A 22,803-nucleotide genomic window follows, 5' to 3' on the forward strand; every position below is an offset into this window, starting at 1 on the left:
ACACTCATATAGTAAATGAGTAAATGTCTATTAAATGAATGAATGAATTTTTTAAAAATGAATGAGTGGTTTTTAGGCGTTTAGAAATAGGATAGAGTAATATGGATAAAAGAAGTTTCAAGGAGATGAAACTTTTATTGGGATTTATAGAGGGTAAAGTTAAGAACCTGCTTAGTATAGTTTTTGGGTACCAAAGGTAGTTCTTTAATCCTTGCCAATGTCAGGGGTTGGGAGAACATGGGACATGTTTTGTATCTTTCTGGGAGAAAATGATTCATGGTCTCTGTTTCTTTCAAAGGGAGCATAGTGAGTGTGGGTGATCCTAAGAAGAAATATACACGGTTTGAGAAGATTGGACAAGGGTTAGTAGGGGCATTTTTATTCCCTGGAAAAATGATTTAAAACTGTGTGTGCTGGAATGTGTAAATTTCACTGTTCTGTCTTTTATAAACCTTGGTCTTTCTCCACTTCACCTTTCACCCATCTAGAGGTGTTATGTTAGGCTGATTTTAAGTTTGGCAGAATTATGCTTAATACGAGAAATGTACCACTAACCGGCCATGTTGCTAAAAATACCCATACAGTGAGAGTGAGAGAACCTTTATGTTCTTCACACAAAACCAGCTTCCCAAATTACAGCTCTTCCTTTCCAGATTAACCCTGTTTGCCCTAGCACTGACACCTACCAGCACTAATATGGGATGGGAGGCCCAGAACTGCAGTGCCTTCTGCAAGTGAAATGGGGCCTATTTTCTAGGAAGATGTCAGAATTCATGTCTTCTTATGTCTACTTTCTTTTTTCCATCTTGCATGTTGACCTCAGTATATTGAATCCAGTAAATCTAAACTGTTTCTGTTGTGACTTAGGCACTGTGAATACAGCTATGAATCAAACACAATCTCTGTCCTCGAGGACTTGAAGTCTACACAAGGAGATTGACAGGCAGAGAAAGAATCATAATATAATTCTTAAAACTGTTTGGCCATTATTTTGAGCAAAAGAAGCCTGATATATAGGAGCAGATACTGTATGATTCTATTTATAGGAAGTTCAAGAACAGGCAGAACTAATATATAGTTGTAGATGTCAGAATAGTAGTTATAGGGGGGCATGAGGAAACCTTTGGGGATGATACAAATGTTCTCTATCTTGCTCTTGGTGGTGAACACATGGTGTGTGCAAATCGTTGTACACTTAAGATATGTGCAAATTACTTTAGATAAGTTACACCTCCATATAAAAAAGGAAAATAATGAGATTTCTACAGACTTACAAAGAGCCAAAACTTAAAAAAGAAACTATATATATATATCTGGCTTGTAATAGGCTCTCACTATAAGTTGAATGAAAGCATTGTTGCTAATGAAGCCATTAAAGTTTTCTTTCTTATGAATCCAAGTAGTTTTCAATATAAGATAGGAAAGTATTATTGCATAATATAATGTCATATTTATATAGTATTTTCATGGTTTGCACCTATTATTTGTATCTATTATTTAATTTAATCCTCAGAACAACTCTAGACTTGAGTGGAACTCATTTTTTCCTGATCCATTGCTTTTCCTACTAAGCAAACTTTTGTGAATCTGAACTGGTATAATATAGTTAGCACTTTGTAAAGAAACTATTTTGCTTGTCTCAGCTTAATTTGGAGTAGCATTTCTATTATCTAGTTACTTTGAGATGTTAAGAATGTTGCAAAAAGGCATACAGGTCTGGACAAGTCAAGTCACTTCTCTGGACTTCAGTTTCTTTATCAGTAAATTTAAGGGAGAAGGTTATTGATTGAGCGTCTTTCACCTCCGAAATTTTTCTTCTTCTTTAAATACAAATGTATGAGTTTATAAGTAGGCAAAATCTATAAAAGATTCTCTCCTTGTTTACTTCACAGATCTGTTAATATGAAGTTAGTGATTAAATATTGGTTAAGCACCTCCAGTGATGTTTTCATATTCTGTGCTTTTAAAAATATAAATGCCACACAAATATGATGAACTAGTACTGTTATGATTTCTGTTGGCTGAAAAAACCTGAAGTTTTTGTTTTGTTTTGTTTAAAGACCTGCAGTTCATACGTCTATTCAAGGCAGAAACAATCAAGAACTAACTTGTTGGCTGAATAGCCTTCTATACTGTGTAATCATGGAGTCATAGAACAAAATGTCTTGTCCACTGAGGCTTGGGTATTTTTGCCCCTTCAGAATGGGCATGGCATGGAAAAGGGAATAGGAAATAGGCACCAATTTTATGACACAAATGGCTAGGATTATGGTGATCAGACAGTGGAGAAGTAATTGCCAATGCAAATACTCCAACTCTTCTTTGATAGCCAGTGTCTTACGATCCTATTTTTTGGCAAGTAGCTAGGGTCCCAGTTAAAGAATGGTGGTTAGGGAGCCAGTGACCATAATTTCTAGTTATGAGGCTTACTACAGGTGACCTTTCCCTCTGAATTGACCTGACTTCTCCAGGAAGCATAATCTCAGGGTTTGCCTAAATACATTTTGCAATGGATCAGAATTTTAAATTTCTTCAAATTGCATCATATCAAGCTGACTTACGGCATATACAACTGCAAATAATGTGTTATTTCATCCTCCTATCACCCACCCACAATTAAAGAGATTGGTGGTTATAGGCATAAATGAGGACTTTAGTTATTTCATATGTACATGATTACTTTCCTAGCATAAGAGGTGTGTTTTCTTTCTCTCTATATATATGTATATGGTTATATATAGAAATAATAAGTACATATATGTACATGTGTGTATATATAGTAGGTTTTTCTTATGTCAGGGTTGGGGTTAGACGTAGGATCAAATATTTCAAACACAAATATCAAATATGTGTTTGATATTTTATGTTGGAAAAATGAAAAATAAAAACTTATAATACAAACTACAGAAAATAAAATTCACATATCCTTTTGACAGAATAAATTATTAAAAAGCACTGTTATAAAGAGTCAGAGGACCCTAGATTGTCAAGGCAGGAAGGGTACTTTGAGATTATTTTAGATTATTCAGTATGGTTCTTCAAGTTATATTTTTAATATAATTTTTAATTGACTATAACATACATAAGTGTACAACTCTGAACTTTCGAAAAGTGAATGTACCCATGTAGCCAGCACCTAAATTAAGAACATAAGTGCCTGCAACTCCCACACCTCATTCTGCAATTCTCCCTAGGGCCTCTTTCCCCTCACCCTCCATGCCCCAGTGGAGAATAACAAATGTAGTCTTATCCCTGTTTACAGGTGAGAAGTTTGAGGACACAAAGGTTAAAGCAACTTGCCAAGGTGGTGAAGGAAAGGAGAGGAGAGAAAACAGGAGAAGGAAACTAGTGTGTATTGAATACTTACTATGATTTGGGCATTTGACTATGTGCTTTATATGAACTACTTCATTTTAATTCTCTTGTTCTCTTACATACTATCTTTACTTTGCAAATGAGGAAAGTGAAGCTCATAGATGTTAAATAAGTTGGTCAAGATCATATAGCCAGTAGGTATTTGGTAGAAGATCTGAATTAGAACTCAAGTCTGTTGGCCCCTAGAGCCTGTATTCTCTTTATTACCATATATTGCCTCAAATATGAGAATGTGAGGGCAGGAAGGAGGATTATTATTGCTGCTATTATTGTTAACACTTGCATTGGCTCTAAGTGTGTTTAGAGTTGAATTTGATAGAGATCACTTATTGAACACCTGTTCCTGTTATTTTCTTTCTCTCCCCCACCTGTTATTGCTCAGTGCTTCCGGTACTGTGTACACTGCAATGGATGTGGCCACAGGACAGGAGGTGAGTATCTGCCACCAACTATTGCTCTTTTGGGTCTATTGTTTCTTTTTATTTTGGGTAACTTTTAGCCATTCTTAGCTCAATAGAACATTTCTTCTAGTTTCTTATTACAGAAGACTAAAACTAAAGAAGGGCATAATATAATGAGATTTATAGATTTTAGAAAAGTCATTGTGGCTACAGTATGAAGAACAAATAGGAGGAGGTAAGAGTGGACCCAGGTGAGCCAGGAGATTATTGTGTTAAGTCCAGGTGAGGGATCATCGTTTGGACAAAGGTGATGGAATAAGTATAGGTAGGAGAAGTAGATGGATTTTAGAGATACTTAGGAAGTAAATTTGACAGAATTTTGTGACGGTGGCTCATAAATGAGCCTTTTATTGAAGGAAAAACAGAAAAGTGGTGGTATAGATATGAGGAAGTTGGATACTGTGGTTTGGTGCCTGGTAGAGAAACCTGTTCTAGAAATAAAAGATTTACACCTATATCTCATGACTCCCAATCTAGGGTTCCTCCCATTACTCTGTTTTGAGGATTCCATTAGATGTTGAAGGCGTCATCTATTTGGAGTTACCACTTTGTCCCTATCATTTCATTAAGATAGAAAAACTTGATTGCTGTGGCCTGCTGACCCAAGATCTTGTCTTCAGCAAAAGGGAGCCAAGAAGGGAATATAGAGCACTTTGCTTTACTTGTATTCTTTCCTTTAGTTGCAGTATGGAAATGTTGGCAGGTTGACTGTGAATGGCAGTTGTGTGGGATAGTTTTAGTTCAAAGAGTACTGGGGCTCAGAGGATAGAGAGGCATCATCGCCTTTTCCAGTGAAAATAGAATTGGGATCCTCTGAAGGAGGCTGCTAGGAACCTGTTTGTATGTGTTTGATGGTTAAACACACCACACCTGCTAAAATACTGGAGCAATTAAGGGGTTAATAGGGATAGCATATATCACACTGTGCTCTTGTGAGTCTCTTTCAGGTATCTAAGCCAAATATTGAAGCTCCACCTACAGTTAGTCAAATTTAAAAAAAAATCATCATATGGTTAAGGATTTTTTAATGGTTCATAGAAGGGGGAATGCAAAGATCTAGATGCTTATGTTTAGCTACTTAGGTAAACTTAGGCAAACCACTTAACCACTCTGAGCCTGAATTTTATTTATTTTTAATATGTGCGTGATAACATATACCTCACAAGTATTAACAGGGTTCAGTAAAGCGATGTATGTGAAAATACTTCATAAACTTTTTGAACTGTTTAAGAGCCCAAAATCTCTATTGTGTACATAAAAAGTCTTGCAGTGCTAACAAGCATCTGCCAGAAAGTAAAAATAATGGTGAGAAAGGCAGGAGAGTCTTACATATAGAGAATTGGGGGCAGAGATATAAAAAGGGGTTAAACTAGTCCTAAAATGAACCCTATGAGGTAGTTAATATTACTTCCTTTTTATTAATGAAAAATTTGATTTTCAGGGAGTTTAAATAACTTTTCAACATGGGTTGTGCCTTAGAATCTTCTAGCTCCTAAGCCCATGCTTCCTAGACTGTAGGGCTACCAGAGAACTGAGGTTAGGCACTAAGACCATTTTTTGTCATGTATTTCTCGCCTCTTGAGCCTGATAGCCCTTGATGGGAAGAAGGTTGATGATGGATCATTCCTGGAATGCCTGGAGGTTACATGTATAAGAAGCTGGCCACAGGAAAGGGAAACATAACTTTATTGTGGGCCTGCCCTGTGGTTACAAAACTATGAATGGAAGTGAGTCCATTAAGATGGCTAATGCGTTCTTGTCAAGAAGTCCTCATTTCCTGCCCCAGGGAGTATAAATCTTCAGTGGAGCTGGCAGAATGCTCTTAGCCTTTGTGAACGAGTGCATAATAAAGGTTATCCAAATGGGAAGAGTAGAGCTATTGTGTGTCACATATAGGAAAATTAACATGTTAGTGCTAGAAATTCTTCTAGATTGATCTAACAGTCATTTATCATGCCCTTTTTGAGAGGGAATGTATAAATAGAAAAAGAATAGGTTTTGGAGTTATATGGATTTGTGGGCCACTTATCAATTATGGTCTTGGGCAATTTACTTATAAGTTTTAGCCTCAGTTTCTGTATCTGAAAATGCAGATAATGATTTCTACTGTGCAGAGTTGCTGTTAGGTTTTACTGAGTTAATGTAAGTAGAATGCCTGATATCTAGCACAGAGTGGGCACTTAATACATTTATGAAGAAAAAAAAATTAACATTGATTTATTCAAGTAACATAGTTGTTTGAGAAACAGGATACTTTTAAGACAATTGAATAGAGGAAAGTGAATAATTACTCTATTAGTATTAGTAATAAAATTGAAGTTGCATGAATTTAAATTTCACTGAAGTTTGGCACCAGACTGAACACAGGTGTAAGCCAGTATTTTTTCTTGATGTTTAGAAATCCTGTATTTTTTTCTTTCAGATTAAAAGAAAAGCTTTATGACAGAACCCCAGTAGCTTGACCCTGATTATTTTGAGTGCAACTTATTTAGGCCACCAGTAACTACTATAAAATTTCAGTTAATGAGCATAAACTGACATTGCAGCAAAGAATTTGAAACCTAGGGGAGGTGAATTTGCAAAAACTTAAATCTTTGGTGTGGCAGAGCATATTCCTCCAAGTTCAGCCCCCACTGTAGTCTCCCCATATTCTGTCAAAAGGCAGGTGGAGACCAATTCTTAGTTCTCCAGTAAGATTACTAGGTTTCAATTCCTTAAAATATCAAACTAACAAGGTTTTATTCTATCGAAAATTTGTATAATTTCAATGTGAATTTCTTTTTACATATATCTGTTATTAAGGTCTCATTAAAATCTGTGAGATGGGCACAAAGGAATAAGAGTCAAGAGAGGTTATAGAAACTAGTGCCCCAGACAGCAAAATTAACCCTGTGGATTCTTGATTCCCAAAATGCACTTTTTATGGAAAGGGATAAATTCAGTAAACTTTTACCTTGAAAAAGATGATTACTAAGATATAGTTAGAAGCCATACCAAGTGAATTTAGTTAATTGGACTAGGAAGTCTCAAGGAAATTATCAACTGATATATGTCCAGATCTAAAGTTGTTAGGTTTTTCTTAGTTAAAGTAAGTAGAGCACTGAGCACAGTATCAGCACACATTGGGCACTCAATAGACTTAATTTTTAAAAATGCAGTTTTACTGCTATATATTGTGTATTCACATACCATATAACCATCCAAAGTGTATAATCTGTGGTTCACAGTATCATCATATAGCTGTGCATTGATCATCACAATTGGTTTTTGAGCATTTTCATTATTTCAAATAAAAAGAATAAAATTAAAAATAAGAGTAAAAAAGAACACCCAAAACATCTCCTCCCACCAATTTATTTATTTATTTATTTTTGTCTTAATTTCTTACTCATCTGTCCATACCCTGGATACAGGGAATGTCAGTCACAATTAAGATTTTCATAATCACATCATCACACATTAAAAGCTATGTAGTTTATTCAGTTGTCTTCAAGAATCAAGGATATTGGGTTACAGCTCAACAGTTTCAGGTATTTCCCTCTAGCTACTCCAATACACCAAAAACTGCAAAGAGATATTTATATACTGCATAAGAATAACCTCTAGAATGTCCTCTCAACTCTGAAATCTCTCAGCCACTGAAACTTTATTTTGTTTCATTTCTCTTCTTCTTTTTGGTCAAGAAGTCTTTCTCAGTCCAACAATGCTAGGACCAGACTCATCCCTGGGAGTCTTGTCCCATTTAGCAGGGAGGGCAGTGAATTCATCTGCAGTTGGCTTAAAAGAGAGGCCACATCTGAGCCACAAAAGAGGTTCTTTCAGGGTGACACTTAGGCATAATCATAAGCAGATTTAGTTTGTCCTTTGCAGGAATAAGTTTCATAAAGGCAAGCCCTAAGATCAAGGGCTTGGCCCTTCAATCAGACAATCCCCAATGCTTGTGAGAATATCAGGTCTTTCCTAGTAGGGAAGTTTAATATTTCCCCTTTTTTTCCACAGTCCCTAAGGAGGCTTTGCAAATACTTTTTGTTTTCTGCCCACATTACTCTAGGATGTATTGGAACATCACACTAACCCACATAGACCAACAAGATCTCACTCCACATTCAAGGTTCTTTGTAATTATGGTGTTTGAATAAGTTGACCATGCAAGTAAAATTAGATAGTGTACTACAGAAAATATAAAATTTGCACCAAATGAACACCTCTTTTTTTGGTCTCACACAGAAGTTGAAGTTTTAATATACAGTCAATAACATCCTGCACCCTTTAGTCTGATTTACCTTAGTCCTAATCAGGTCAGCTTCATTCATATCTCTCAATAAAGTTGCATCACTTTTTCAGTCTTTTTAACAGTAGCTGACAATGCATTGATTTTTTTTCAAGTATTTTTAATTGAGATATAATCATCCAAACTGTGTAATCAGTGGGCCACAGATTTATCATATAGCTGTGCATTCATCATTACAGTCAATTTTTGAACATTTTTGTTACTCCGAAAACAACGAAAATAAGAATAAAAATAAAATTAAAAAAGAATGTCCAAAACATCCCATTCCCCTATCCTTCCCATTATTTATTTATTTTAATTTTGTCTTTTTTTTCTTAATCATTTGATCACTGGATAAAGGTAGTGCTAGTCACGAGGTGTTCACGCTTACACATTCACACCTTAAAAGTTCTATAGTAAGCACAAAAAGACAGACAACCCAATTACAAAATGGGCAAAAGACTTGAACAGACACTTCTCAGAAGAGGAAATACAAATGGCCAAAACTACATGAAAAGATGTTCAGCTTCCCTGCCTATTAGGGAAATGCAAATCAAAACTACAATGAGATATCATCTCACATCCACCAGAATGGTGATTATCAATAAAACAGAAAATGACAAGTGCTGGAGAGGATATAGAGAAAGAGGCACACTTATCTACTGTTGGTGGGATGTCAAATGGTACAACCGCTGTGGAAGGCAGTTTGGCAGGTCCTCAGAAAGCTAAATATAGAATTGCCATTTGACCCGGCAATACCATTGCTAGGTATCTACTCAGAGGACATGAGGGCAAGGACACAAACGGACATTTGCACAACAATGTTTATAGCAGCATTATTTACAATTGTGAAGAGAGGGAAACAGCCAAAATGTCCATCTACAGATGAGCGCCTAAACAAGCTGTGGTATATACATACAATGGAATATTATGCAGCTGTAAGACAGAATAAAGTTATGAAGTATGTAACAACATGGATGGACTTTAAGGACATTATGCTGAGTGAGATTAGCCAGAAATATAAAGGACAAATACTGTATGGTCTCACTGATATGAACAAACATTAATGAATGAACTTGGAGAATTTCAGCTAAAAACAGAGACAAACAGGAGATAGAAATAGGGTAGATATTGGGTAATTGGAACTGAAGGTATACAGATTGTCCAACGGGACTGATTGTAAAAATTCAGAAATGGATAGCACAATACTACCTCGCTGTAATACAGTAATATTAGAACACTGAATGAAGCCGAATGTGAGAATGATAGATGGAGGAGGCCTGGAGGCACAAATGAAATCAGAAGGAAAGATATATGATAAAGACTGAGATGGTATAATCTAGGAATGCCTCGAGTATATAATGGTAGTGACCAAATGTACAAATTTAAAAATGTTTTTGCATGAGGAAGAACAAAGAAATGTCAGTACTGCAGGGTATTGAAAATAGATGGTAGCTAATATTTAAAAAATTTAACTTATGTGTGAGACTAAAGCAAAAAATGTTTATTTGGTACAAAATTTATATTTTGACTAGTGTATTTCCTAATACAACTTATGTGGACAGTTTAATTGAACAACAAGGTACATGGAACCTTGGGTAGGGCATGAGATTTTGTAGGTTTGTCCAGAGTGATGCCCCAGTAAATCCCAGAGTGATTTGAACAGTGAATAAAAAAGTATTTGCAAAGTCCCCTTGGGCAAAGTCCCCTTGGGGGAGTAGTGAGAAAGGGGAAAATTCAGCTTCCCCAAGTGGAGAATTCTTGATATTTTCACAAGCAATGTGGACAACCAAAGAAATAGGCTGAGCCCCCAGTCTTGGGGTTTGTTCATATGAAACTTAACCCCTCAAAGGATAGGCTAAAACAGAAAATGACAAGTGCTGGAGAGGATGCGGTGAAAGAGGCACACTTATCCACTGTTGGTGGGAATGTCAAATGGTGCAACCACTGTGGAAGGCAGTTTGGCAGTTCCTCAAAAAGCTGAATATAGAATTGCCATACGACCCGGCAATACCATTGCTGGGAATCTACTCAAAGGAATTAAGGGCAAAGACACAAACGGGCATTTGCACACCAATGTTTATAGCAGCGTTATTTACAAAGAGATGGAAACAGCCAAAATGTCCATCAACAGACGAGTGGCTAAACAAATGTGGTATATACATACGATGGAATATTATGCAGCTTTAAGACAGGATAAACTTATGAAGCATGTAATAACATGGATGGACCTAGAGAACATTATGCTGAGTGAGTCTAGCCAAAAACTAAAAGACAAATACTGTATGGTCCCAATGATGTGAATCGACATTCGAGAATAAACTTGGAATATGTCATTGGTAACAGAGTCCAGCAGGAGTTAGAAACAGGGTAAGATAATGGGTAATTGGAGCTGATGGGATACAGACTGTGCAACAGGACTAGATACAAAAACTCAAAAATGGACAGCACAATAATACCTAATTGTAAAGTAATCATGTTAAAACACTGAATGAAGCTGCATCCAAGCTATAGGTTTTTGTTTTGTTTTGTTTTGTTTTGTTTTGGTCTTACTATTATTACTTTTATTTTTTTTCTCTATATTAACATTCTATATCTTTTTCGGTTGTGTTGCTAGTTCTTCTAAACCGATGCAAATGTACTAAGAAACGATGATCATGCATCTATGTGATGATGTTAAGAATTACTGATTGCATATGTAGAATGGTATGATTTCTAAATGTTGGGTTAATTTCTTTTTTTCCGTTAATTAAAAAAAAAAAAAAAAAGGATAAGCTAAGCCTACTTAAAATTAGGCTTAAGAGTCTCCCCCCAGGAGAACCTCTTTTGTTGCTCAGATGTGGCCTCTCTCTCTCAGCCAACATGACAAGCAAACTCACCCACCCTCTCCTTCTCTACGTGGGATGTGACTCCCAGAGGTGTGGACATTCTTGGCAACGTGAGACAGAAATCCTAGAATGAGCTGGAACTCAGTATCAAGATTGAGAAAACCTTGACCAAAAGGGGGAAGAGTGAAATGAGACAAAGTGTCAATGGCTGAGAGATTCCAAACAGAGTCGAGAGTTATCCTGGAGGTTATTCTCACACATTAAATAGATAATCACATTTTTAGTTAAGGTATAACGGAGAGGCTGGAGGGAACTGCCTGAAAATGTAGCGCTGTGTTCCAGTAGCCATGTTTCTTGAAGATGATTGTATAATGATATAGCTTTCACAATGTGACTATGTGATTGTGAAAACCTTGTGTCTGATGCTCCTTTTATCTATCTTTTCGACAGATGAATAAAACATATGGATTAAAAATAAATAATAGGGAAAACAATTGTTAAAATAAATTTAGTAGGTTGAAAAAAAGAGAGGTCTGGCCCCTTAAAAAAAAAAAAAAGCTCTATAGTTATTCAGTCATCCTCAAGAGCCAAGGCTATTGGATTACAGTTCAAAAGTTTCAGGTATTTCCCTCTAGCTACTCTAATACACCAAAAACCAAAAAGGGATAATATCTATTTATTATATAAGAATAATCTCCAGAAAGACCTATCAATTCTATTTGAAATCTCTCAGCCACTGAAACTTTATTTTGTTTCATTTATCTTCCCCCTGTTTGGTCAATAAAGCTTTCTCACTCCCATGATGCCAGGCCCAGGGTCAATCCCAATCATGTCCCACATGGGGCAGGAGGAGGCAGTGAGTTCACCTGTGGAGTTGACTTAGAGAGAGAGGTCACATCTGAGCAGCGAAAGAGTTTCTCTGGGGTGACTCTTAGGCATCATTACAAGTAGGCTTAGCATCTCCTTTGCAGGAATAAGTTTCACAAGGCCACGCCCCAAGATTGAGGACCTGGCCCATCAAATTGGCAGTCCACAATGATTTCAAGAATATCAGGTCTTCCCTAGGTGGGAAAGTTTAGTATTTCCACCTTTTTCCTAAGTCCCTCAATGGCACTTTGCAAATACTTTTTAATCTTCTGCCCAGCTTACTGTGGGATGTATTGGGACATTGTAGCAACCCATACAATCCAACAAGATCTCACTCCCTATTCAAGGCTCGATACACTGATTTTTGAGTTGGTCGTTGTTGTCTGTTGTTATTCTTGCTGCTCTGTGTCAGGTACTCATGCTATCCTATTATTACTATGATTAGCATTTTCATTGCTCTCTTATTCTGTTAAATCCTTTACTTGTATATGGTTAACACACTGCCACTATCTCAGTCTTCAAAACAATCCTGTGAGGAGGGGAGTCAGGATTGGGGTTATTATTCTCAATGTATTGATGTATAGACTGAAGCTCAGAGAACTTGTCATTGTTCAAAGTCAGTAAGTGACAGAGTCAGATCAAGAGTTTAGGTCCTTAGAATTCAAGTCCAATTCTTTTTCTTTTACAGGAAAAAGCTATCTATCTCTTGGCCTGAATAGATGGAGTCTGATTAGGTGAAGGGCATTTAGCCTAGCTCAGGTCAGTCAGCAGCTAATGATAAGGATTCCCAGTATCCTACTGGAGTCTCCATGTTAGAGCTCTGTCTGCCTTCCTTCTTCTCCCTTGCTGCTGGCAGCGCTGATAACTGCGAGGTTCACAGGTTCTGTCCTAGTTATAGGATATCATGAAGAACTCCAAAGACAACACCCTGGCTCCAGTCCGTAAAATGTGTTATAATAAGGGCGTAATATACTTAATGCCATATATCTATAGATCAAAGTTGTTGCTTTTCAGACAATAGGAAAAGTAATACTCAGCTATAGTTATTATAGAAAGCTGCAGCCAAACCACAGTCTTGACCTGATAGAAAACCCCACTCCAAAGCAACTTTTTCTCACTTGGGGTAGGGAATAGAGGTGGACAGGATATTTTTAAAAATTCTTGTGATTAACTAGGTCTTTGTAGAAACTACCCATTCTTGGCTTATTTTCCATCCCTTATACTTCTTACTGCTTCTGGAAAGACAAAATTTAGTTCTGCTATTAAATGTTCATGTTCTACATTACAAGAAGAAAAAATATCTCTAAGAATGAACATTTAGCAAATCATTTAAAGTATATTCCTGTGGGATACAGCAGCCTATTGCTAATGCTTTTTCTGATTTGAAAATAAAACACTTATCTACCCACTGTTTACCCCCTATCTTTTCACAAGCTTTTGTTGACCACCACCTGTTTCAGGCTCTTTGCTGGGTACTAGGGGTTCTGAGTTTTCAAAAGATCTCTTAAGCTTCCTTTCTTATGTGCACACACACATGTGTACATACATATTCACATTTGTGCACACATACCCTAACTAATCATCTATGATTAGAACTATGTAAAAAGTTCTAGAAGAGAGGTAAAAGTATGGTCTTGTGAGGCTTCACAAAGGGAAAAAGCATATCTGATTTGGAAACTGAAGTTTCTTTTGGCCTGATACAAAACATAAATGTTTTTTAAACTTGTAGAAATGATGTAAGATGTTCCAGATGGAGAGAAGATCCTGAACAAAGGCAAGGAGACTGGATAGCAGGGAGGACATGAAATGTCTTAAGGAATACAGTGGGAAGTAAGATAGGGATCAAATCATGAGAACTTTGAATGATGGGCTGAGGAGCATTTCTAGGCAACTAGGAGCCATTAATATTTTGGAGCAAGGGGTAGTGTGATCAATTGTGCTCCATGGGGAAGCTTAATCTGGCCATGTGTACAGGTTAAATTGGCATCACTCTGTGGGTCCTTATCCTGACTTGGCCACTTAATACCTGTGTATATAAGTTACATATATTCTCTGAATCACAATTTCCTCAACGATCAAAACAGGTTGACAGTAATATTTAACTCATAGCACCTTTCTGGGGATAAAATGAAATAAAAACTTTGAGAAAATCTTACATACCTAACACGTAGAAAAAATAGATGCAGAAAATTTGCTTTGGAAATGAAAATAAACCTTGTATTTGTTAAAGTATTTTGATTACTTATATGGAAACTTGTTTAATTGCTATAGAAAAAAAGGCAATATCTTTTTCATATATAAATATTAGGGGTCTCTTCTCCTTTAACCTGGCTTAGGTTTATCTTTCCATCCCAAGTTTAAAAAGTCACCTCCTCCACCGAATTGTATATTTGAAAGTGGATAAAATGGGAAACTTTAGCTTTTACATACATTAGAAGAATAAAAATTTTAAACAATTCACAGAACTGTACAATATAAAGAGTGAAACCTAATGTAAACTATGGGCTATAGTTAGTAGTATAACTATATTATAATTGTTTTGTCAGTTGTAATAAAGGTACCACATTAATGCAAAATGTTAATAATAGAACAAATGTTAATAGAGAAAACTGCGTGGGGGATGTTTATATGGGAACTCTATATTTTCTGCATATTTTTCTGTGAAACTACAACTGCTCTAATTAAAAAGAAAAAGAAGAATGCACAGGTGGTTCAGTGGTAGGATGCTTGCCTTCCATGTGGGAGACCCGGGTTTGATTCCTGGACCATGTAATCCCCCCACCCCAGAAAAAGAAAAGAAAACAAAAAATGAACATGTGGGGTGGAGAAAGTCACCTCTTTGAAGCCTCTAGAGAGTGCCAGACTAAGGAAGTTTTTGCCTAAATAGTGCTTTTGATTCAGTAGTCCTGGAATGGGGTCTGAGAATTTAATTTCCCTTAAGTTTCCAGATGATGTTGAGACTGCTGTTTTGGGGAATTCACTTGAAGAACCACTGGCTGCATTGTAAAATGAATTCCTTGAGGGCTAAGGTGATATCTTATTTATCTTTGTCTTCCTAGTTAGGCTTAAGGTCTAGTATTTAGTAGGTTCTCAGTAAGTGAATGACTCAGGTTGCACATCATCTGTACTGTGATTTTAGGTGGCCATTAAGCAGATGAACCTTCAGCAGCAGCCGAAGAAAGAGCTGATTATTAATGAGATTCTGGTTATGAGGGAAAACAAGAATCCAAATATTGTGAACTACTTGGACAGGTATGGAATGGTGGGTCTTTTCATAAAGGGCCTTTGAGACTAATGGGTGATGGGACTGTTAAGGGAGAGGGCAGTACCAGCACTTAGAACTGCCTTCATTTAAGTGTCTTCTGTGATGCTGAGCTCTGTGCCTCTGACTCTTCGTACTGCTGTCCACCTCTGGTTGCTGGAATGTTCTGTGTTAGGCTGAATCTACTGCATTGCTTCTAATAGCTAGTCTTAGTGCTATTGTGTGCCTCACAGAAGCCCTTCATCACATCTGCTTGAGTTAAACATCCAGATGTTTAAATTGCTCTTCACCTAAAACTTTTCGTTATCCTCCTAGCCTTCTAGTTTGTCTATATTCTCTTAAAATGTGGTGGGAAGGGCAGTGCGATGGTGGCTCAGTGGCAGAATTCTTGCCTGCCATGCCAGAGACCTGGGTTCGATTCCCAGAGCCTGCCCATGCCTCCCCTGCCCCCAAATGTGATGGTCAGTACTGGATACTTCATTTGAAATCTGACCAGTATGGAGACAGTTCTAAATCAACATGCCCTAATTAAAATTAGTTAATTTTAACAAATTAATTGGTTAATTTGGTATTTGTTTTATTTTTTTAGCAGGCTCTTTCATTGTTGACTCCTAATAAGTTTTGTGGTCAACTAAAATCTCCATTCTTTTTTTTTGTATGCTGTATGGTAGGGGTCACATTTCATTCTTTTTCCATGTGAGTATCCCCTTGCTGCAGCACCATTTGTTGAATTTTTATTTGGTTTTTGGGTTTTCATTTGTTTGTTTTGCTTGTTTGGAAAGTGCATGGGCTGGAAATCAAACCCTGGTCTCCTGCATGGCAGACAAAAATTATACCACCGAACTACCCTTGCACCCCCTTTTCCATCCTTTTTTTTTTTTTACATGTTTGCATTAGATTGAGATTGTAGATAGCACTTTTTAGTCATCTTCATTAAATCCCATCTTTAATGGGATTTAATGGGATTTAATCCCATCTTGATTATTTCACCCCATCAGAATTCTGTTCTTTAACATAGCTTTGTAATAGTGGTCGTAGCTAACATTTATGTTGTAATTTACTTTGTACCAAGCACATTCATGAACATTATCTCATTTTGAGGTAGGGTTTATTATACATATTTTACAGATGATGAAATTGAGGTTCATAGAATTGAATAACTTGTCTAAGACCACTAAGCCAGTAAGTAGCAAATCAGGTTTTTGAACTCAAATGTTCCTAGCACCAGGAGACTTCTGGGGAAGGTGGTGGAATAGAGAGCTGCAGGGCTTGCTCTTCTTCCAAGAACACCTAGTAGCAGACAGGCAGAAACTGAAACGACTGCTCTAGGGTTCTAGAGGCCAGGGAATACTTCAGCATCCAGGGAAGAGTGGGACAAAGAGACTGAGAAAATGCGGTGAAAAATTATGAGTAATTTGCACAGCTGTGCCTGCTGATACCATCACCCACTCTTAAGGTAGGAAGCCTCAGGTCTGTCACCTGGCTGACTGGCTGCTGCAGAATGAGAGGAACGTGGAAACCCTCCTCCCCAAGAACTGGGAGGTACTTAGTCAACTGCAGATCATGGCTTCTGGTCCACAAATTTGGTCCATTGGATCCCACTGGACAGAGGCCTCCATGCCATTGTTTTGACCTCACTTCTGACAGGGTTGGAGCCAGCGGATGTTTACAAATCCACTGCCTTCCTAGGGCTGTGGGAAACAGCTTACTGAGGTAGCACCATCTGCTGGGCAGGCCAGGAAAGTGCAGCCTTGGGGAGACCCACAGAAAGGCTTTTTGGCATCTTTCCTGATCCTCTCCTTATGGCCCTTTGGAATTAGTCTGTGCCCCCTTCATGGGTCCCTGGCCCTGTTTTGGCTGGAAAATACTGATGGACCAAGTGTCAAGAGGAACTTTAACACAAAGCTAATCAACCACAAAACCCTAGACAAGAGAGAGAAACTAACCTTCAGAGTAAATTTATAGAGATAATTAGTTGCCTGGACATCAGCAAAAAAATGCAAGCCATACTAAAAAACAGGAAGCTAAGATTCAGTCAAAGGAACAAATTGGAAAGTCAGAGGAGATAGAGAATTTGGAACAGCTAATCAGAGACGTTCAAACAAATGTCTTAAATCAAATTCCTGGAGGTGAGAAAAAAATATGGCTAGAGAGTTTAAGGGTATTAAGAGGACACTAGGTAAGCATAAAGAAGAATTTGAAAGTATGGAAAGAAGCATGACAGAATTTATGGACTGAAAGGCACAATAAAAGGGATTAAAAATACTATAGAGGCATGCAATAGCAGATTTGAACAGGCAGAAGAAAGAAGCAGTGCATTGGAAGATAAGGATATCTAAAATTTCATAACCAGAACAGATAGAGAAAAGTATGGAAAAAATTGAGCAGGATCTCAGAATTGAATGGTAGCATGAAGTGCACAAATATTCATGTTGTGGGAGTCCCAGAAGGAAAAGAGAAGGTAAAAAGGGTAGAAATGAAAGAATACTTGAGAAAATAATGGTTGAAAATTTTCCAATTCTTATGAAGAGCTTAAATATACATGTCCAAAAAGTGCAGTATACTCCAAACAGAATAAATCCTAATAGACCTGCTCTGAGACACATATTAATCAGAATGTCAGATACCAAAGATAGAGAATCCTGAAAGCAGCAAGAGAACAACAATTTGTCACATACAAGAGAAGAACAATAACATTAAATGTTGATTTCTCAGCAGAAACGGAGAAGACAGTGGTATGATATAAGGTTCTGAAAGAAAAAAACTTCCAGCCAAGAATTCTTTTTTTGGGGGGGTACATGGTCCGAGAATCAAACCCTGGTCTCCCGCATGAAAGGCAAACATTCTAACCACTAAACTACCCATGCACCCTCGGCCAAAAATTCTTTATCTGGCAAAACTGTTCTTCAAAAAGGCAGGAGAATTTTAAATATTCACAAGAAAACAGAAACTGAGAGAGTTTGCTAATGAAAGTCCTGCCCTACAAGAGATACTAAAAGAAGTTCTCCAGACTGAAAGGAAAAGACAAGAGAGAAAGACAGAGAGAGAGAGGCTTGGAGGAGAGTGTAGAAATGAAGATTATTAGTGAGGGTAACTAATAGAGTAAAGAGAGAGACAAAAATAAGATATGACTATAAGAGCCAAAGGATAAAATGGCTGATCTACTGCCTTGACAGTAATATCATTGAATGTTAATGGATTAAACTCTCTAACCAAAAGACACAGTTTGACAGAATGGATAAAAAGGTATGCTCCATTTATATGCTATCTGCAAGAGACTCCTTATACTCAAGGATGCAAATAGATTGAAAGTGAAAGTTTGGTAAAAGATGTTCCACACAAAAGTAACCAAAAAAGTGCTGGGGTAGTTCTCCAAATATCAGACAAAATAAGACTTTTAAAATGCAAGTATTCCTTGCACCAAAATCCATTCTTTTTTCATCATCTCATGTTCTTTTCTCTCATACCTGAAAAAAAAAATTAAGCAACTTGCTAGGTTTCAGAGGTATCACAAATAGAGGTGATATTCAGGTCAAGTCTTTGCCTTCAAATCCTTTATATTTAGTTTTGGTCTACCAATACCTCTCCCTCTAGATTGCTGGAAGAGTCCATAAGTGTGTGTCTTGTCTCATATCTAAAACATTGATAAGCTTCATTTTCTTTAAAGAGGACAGAAATTGGACTCTGACCCTCCCAAAATATGATGTTGATAGCTGTAGAGAACAAAGTTTTCTTCGTCTTGGAGATGGTTATATCTCTTTATGTGGGTGCTGATTGGCTCTGAAGAAACCTCTGAAAATTATTAGCCTTTTAAGAACTTTTTAAGAACTTATTACTCCAAAAATATAGTGTGCCACATGGAGGGGTTGAGCATGTGCCCCAGAGATGGCAGAAATCCTGGTGCAGCCCCAATGCTTAGAGAGGGTGGACCTGAGAAAAAGGTAGTCTCCCCAATGTCCCCCAAAGGCTGCATTCGGAGAGAGGCAGGCCTCTGCATAGAAAGCTAGCGGGAGTGCTATGGGACCTGTATAAACAGAGCCGCTGCCCAATCTGGACTAGGGGGTTTTCAGAGAAGGGACACATTGGAGGAAAAATAACTTCATAAGCAAAACCATGGAAGCTGAGGTCTGAAGTCAAGAAGCCTCAGGCCAGGAGAGCGGCCCACCCAAGCCCATGAAGAGGGTGAGTTTGCCCCAAAGGCAGAGGATGGGCCTTCTACCTCATTGCAGTGGAAAAGTCATGCCACCTCAGGCCTTGGAGAGATTGAAGCACATTCCTTGGGGCTTGGGGAGAGCGTGGCTGCCAGCACATGGAGGGGTTGAGCTTTTGCCCCGGAGATGGCTGAGAGCCCAGGTGTGGCCCCAATGTTTGGAGAGGGTGGATCCGAGAGAAAGGTGGTCTCCCCAGTGTCCCCCAAGGTTGCATTCAGAGAGAGGCACGCCTCTGCGTAGGCCCTTGGAAAGGGTGGGACTGCTGCTTTCAGAAGCCCGGAAGATAAATGACTCTCACACTTTGAAGTCTAATGGACTTTGTCCTGTGGGTTTTTGAAACTTCTTGGGTCCTGTGACCCCTGTGTTCCTTCCTCCCTATGGAAATGCATATATGTATCCCATGACTGTTCCTCCTTTGTATGTTGGCAGCACATAACTTGTTATGAGTTTTCAAAGGTCCCAAGACAGAACGTGCTTATACCTAACTTTGATGAATTTTTGTACTGGTTTTAACCTGTATTTGCATTTGACTGTTACTGAAATGCTTTAAAGTTTTCTGATACTGTAATGGAAATAATGTATTTTGTAAATGGGAAAAACATGTCTTTTTTAGGGTTCAGAGGGTGGAATGTGCTGGTTTGAAAGGATGTATGGACCTTAGAAAAGCATGTTTTAATATAAATCCCATTTCAAAAAGGCAGAATAATCCCTATTTAATACTTGTATGTTTAAAACTGTAATCAGATCATCTCCCTGGAGATGTGATTTAATCAGGAGTGGTTGTTAAACTGGATTAGGTGATGACATGTCTCTACCCATTTGGGTGGGTCTTCATTGGTTTACTGGAGTCCTATAAAAGCGGAAACATTTTGGAGAATAGGAGATTTGGCGAGAGCAGAGAATGCTGCAGCACCACAAATTGGTCTCTTTGGAGATGAAGAAGGAAAATGCCTCCTGGGGAGCTTCATGAAACCCAAAGTCAGGAGAGAAAGCTAGCAGATGACGCTGTGTTTGCTACGTGCCCTTCCAGCTGAGAGAGAAGCCCTGACTGTGTTTACCATGTGCCTTCTCATTTGAGAGAGAAACCCTGAACTTCATCGGCCTTCTTGAACCAAGGTATCTTTCCCTGGATGGATACTTTTGATTGGACATTTCTATAGACTTGTGTTAATTGGGACATTTTCTTGGCTTTAGAACTGTAAACTAGCAACTTATTAAATTCCCCTTTTTAAAAGGCTGTTCTAGTTTGCTGATGCCAGACCGCAATATACCAGAAACGGAATGGCTTTTAAAAAGGAGAATTTAATAAGTTGCTAGTTTACAGTTCTAAGGCCAAGAAAATGTCCCAGTTAAAGCAAGTCTATAGAAATGTCCCATCAAAGGCATCCAGGGAAAGATACCTTGGTTCAAGGAGGCCGATGAAGTTCAGGGTCTCTCTCAAGTGAGAAGGCACATGGTAAACCCGGTCACAGTTTTTCTCTCAGCTGGAAGGGCACATGGCAAGCAAGGCATCATCTACTAGCTTTCTCTCCTGGCTTCCTATTTTGTAAAGCTCCCTGGGAGGCATTTTCCTTCTTCATCTCCAAAGCGTTGGCTGATGGACTCTGCTTCATGGTGCTCCAGCATTCTTTGCTCTCTCTCTGAATCTTCTTCATTCTCCAAAATGTCTCCTCTTTTATAGGACCCCAGAAACTTATCAAGACCCACCCAAATGGGTGGAGACATGTCATCACCTTATCCAGTTTAACAACCACTCTTGATTAAATCACATCTCCAGGGAGATGATCTGACTACAGATTCAAGCATACAGTATTGAATAGGGATTATTCTGCCTTTACGAAATAGGATTTAGATTAAAGCATGGCTTTTCTAGGGGACATACATCCTTTCAAACCAGCACAGCCTTTTAAGAACTTTTTAAGAACTTATTATTCCAAAAATATAGCATAGACAACCTGCTGAAGACTGTAGGGGTAGTAGGTTTTGGTTCAGTATAAAGAAAATTGGAAACTGACCAATAAGGGAATGCCTGTTTCATAGAATGGGGAGTTCCCCATCACTGGAGGTATGAAAGTAGTAAAATGGAAGACTGTGTTCTTGAAGGAATTTGCTAGAGTGGGATTAATAAACATTTTTAAATTTTTTACTTCTTTTACATGGGCAGGCACCGGGAAGTGAACCCGAGTCTCCATCATGGCAGGCGAGAATTCTGCCCCTGAGCCACTGTCGCACCGCTGAAACATTTGTTTATTGGTCATGCCATTACTGATTTTTCAGAGGCCTGTACTGTAGAACTCAGTAGCGCCTGTTTTAGTGGAGAAAAAAAAAAACCTCTGTGGGAGCGCAGAGAAGGTGCCCTTAGCCTAGGCTTTCAGTGAAAGTGCTGCAAATGAGGTTCTGATCCTTGTTAGATGTCCCAGAGGAGAATTCTATCCATATTTGTTCTTCTTCAATTAAGTGATGCTCTTGGGCTTTACCTCTGTCTGAAATGTGCTTTTTTTTTTCATTTTTAACTTTTTTTATTGTATAATGTAATATATATACAAAGGAAAGAAATAAAATACAATAGTTTTCAAAGCACTCTTCAACAAGTAGTTACAGGACAGAACCCAGAGTTTGTCATGGGCTTCCATATCATCATCTCAGATTTTTCTTCTAGCTACTCCAGAACATTGGAGACTAGGAGTAAATGCTTGTTTTTTTCAGCACAATTGACTTTTTTTCTTTTTTGTGAAAAATAACATATATACAAAAAAGCAATTAATTTCAAAGCACTGCACCACAGTTAGTTGTAGAACAGATTTCAGAGTTTGGTATGGGTTACAATTCCACCATTTTAGGTTTTTACTTCTAGCTGCTCTAAGATACTGAAGACTAAAAGAAATATCAATTTCATGATTCAGCAGTTAAATTCATTTATTAAGTCCTGTCTTCTCTGTATAACTCCACCATCACCTTTGATCTATCTATCCCTCTCTGTAGGGGTATTTGGACTATGGCCGTTCTAACTTTATCATGTTGGCAGGGGCTGTCAATAATATGATGTAAGGCAGATGGCACTAGCTTATGTTCTGGGCAGACTGGACCCTCTAGGTTTCAGGATTTATCTGGTCCAGGGACCCATCTGGAGGTTGTAGGTTTCTAGAAAGTTACTCTAGTGCATGAAACCTTTGTAGAATCTTATATATTGCCCTAAGTGTTCTTTACGATTGGCTAGAATGGTTTTGATTGGGGTTTGGCAAGTTATTATAGTTAGCAATGTCTAACTGAAGTGACCGCCAGAGTAGCCTCTCTACTCTATTTGAACCCTCTCAGCCACTGATTTCTTATTTGTTACACTTCTTTTTCTCCTTTTGGTCAGGATGGAATTGTTGATCCCATGGTGCCAGGGCTGGACTCATCCCTGGGAGTCATCTCCCACGATGTTGGGGAGACTTTCATCCCTGGATGTCATGTCCTACATGGTGAGGAGGGCAATGATTTCACTTGCAAAGTTGGACTTAGAGAGACTGAGGCCATATCCGAGCAG

The 22,803-nt window shown here is 38.1% G+C and overlaps 1 protein-coding gene across 11 annotated transcripts in view; it reads left to right on the forward strand.

The window, feature by feature from the left end:
- PAK1 (p21 (RAC1) activated kinase 1) overlaps positions 1–22,803 on the forward strand; it is a 287,689-nt gene that overhangs the window by 253,858 nt on the left and 11,028 nt on the right. For all 11 annotated transcript variants that reach the window (XM_077113489.1, XM_077113485.1, XM_077113488.1 and 8 more), the window contains 3 exons: positions 299–362; positions 3,758–3,806; positions 14,941–15,053. In XM_077113489.1, coding sequence (XP_076969604.1) covers positions 299–362; positions 3,758–3,806; positions 14,941–15,053 — 226 coding nt within the window. The remainder of the gene's footprint in view (positions 1–298; positions 363–3,757; positions 3,807–14,940; positions 15,054–22,803) is intronic.

This window comes from Tamandua tetradactyla, chromosome 8, assembly GCF_023851605.1.
Source record: "Tamandua tetradactyla isolate mTamTet1 chromosome 8, mTamTet1.pri, whole genome shotgun sequence".
Taxonomy (NCBI): Eukaryota; Metazoa; Chordata; class Mammalia; order Pilosa; family Myrmecophagidae; genus Tamandua; species Tamandua tetradactyla.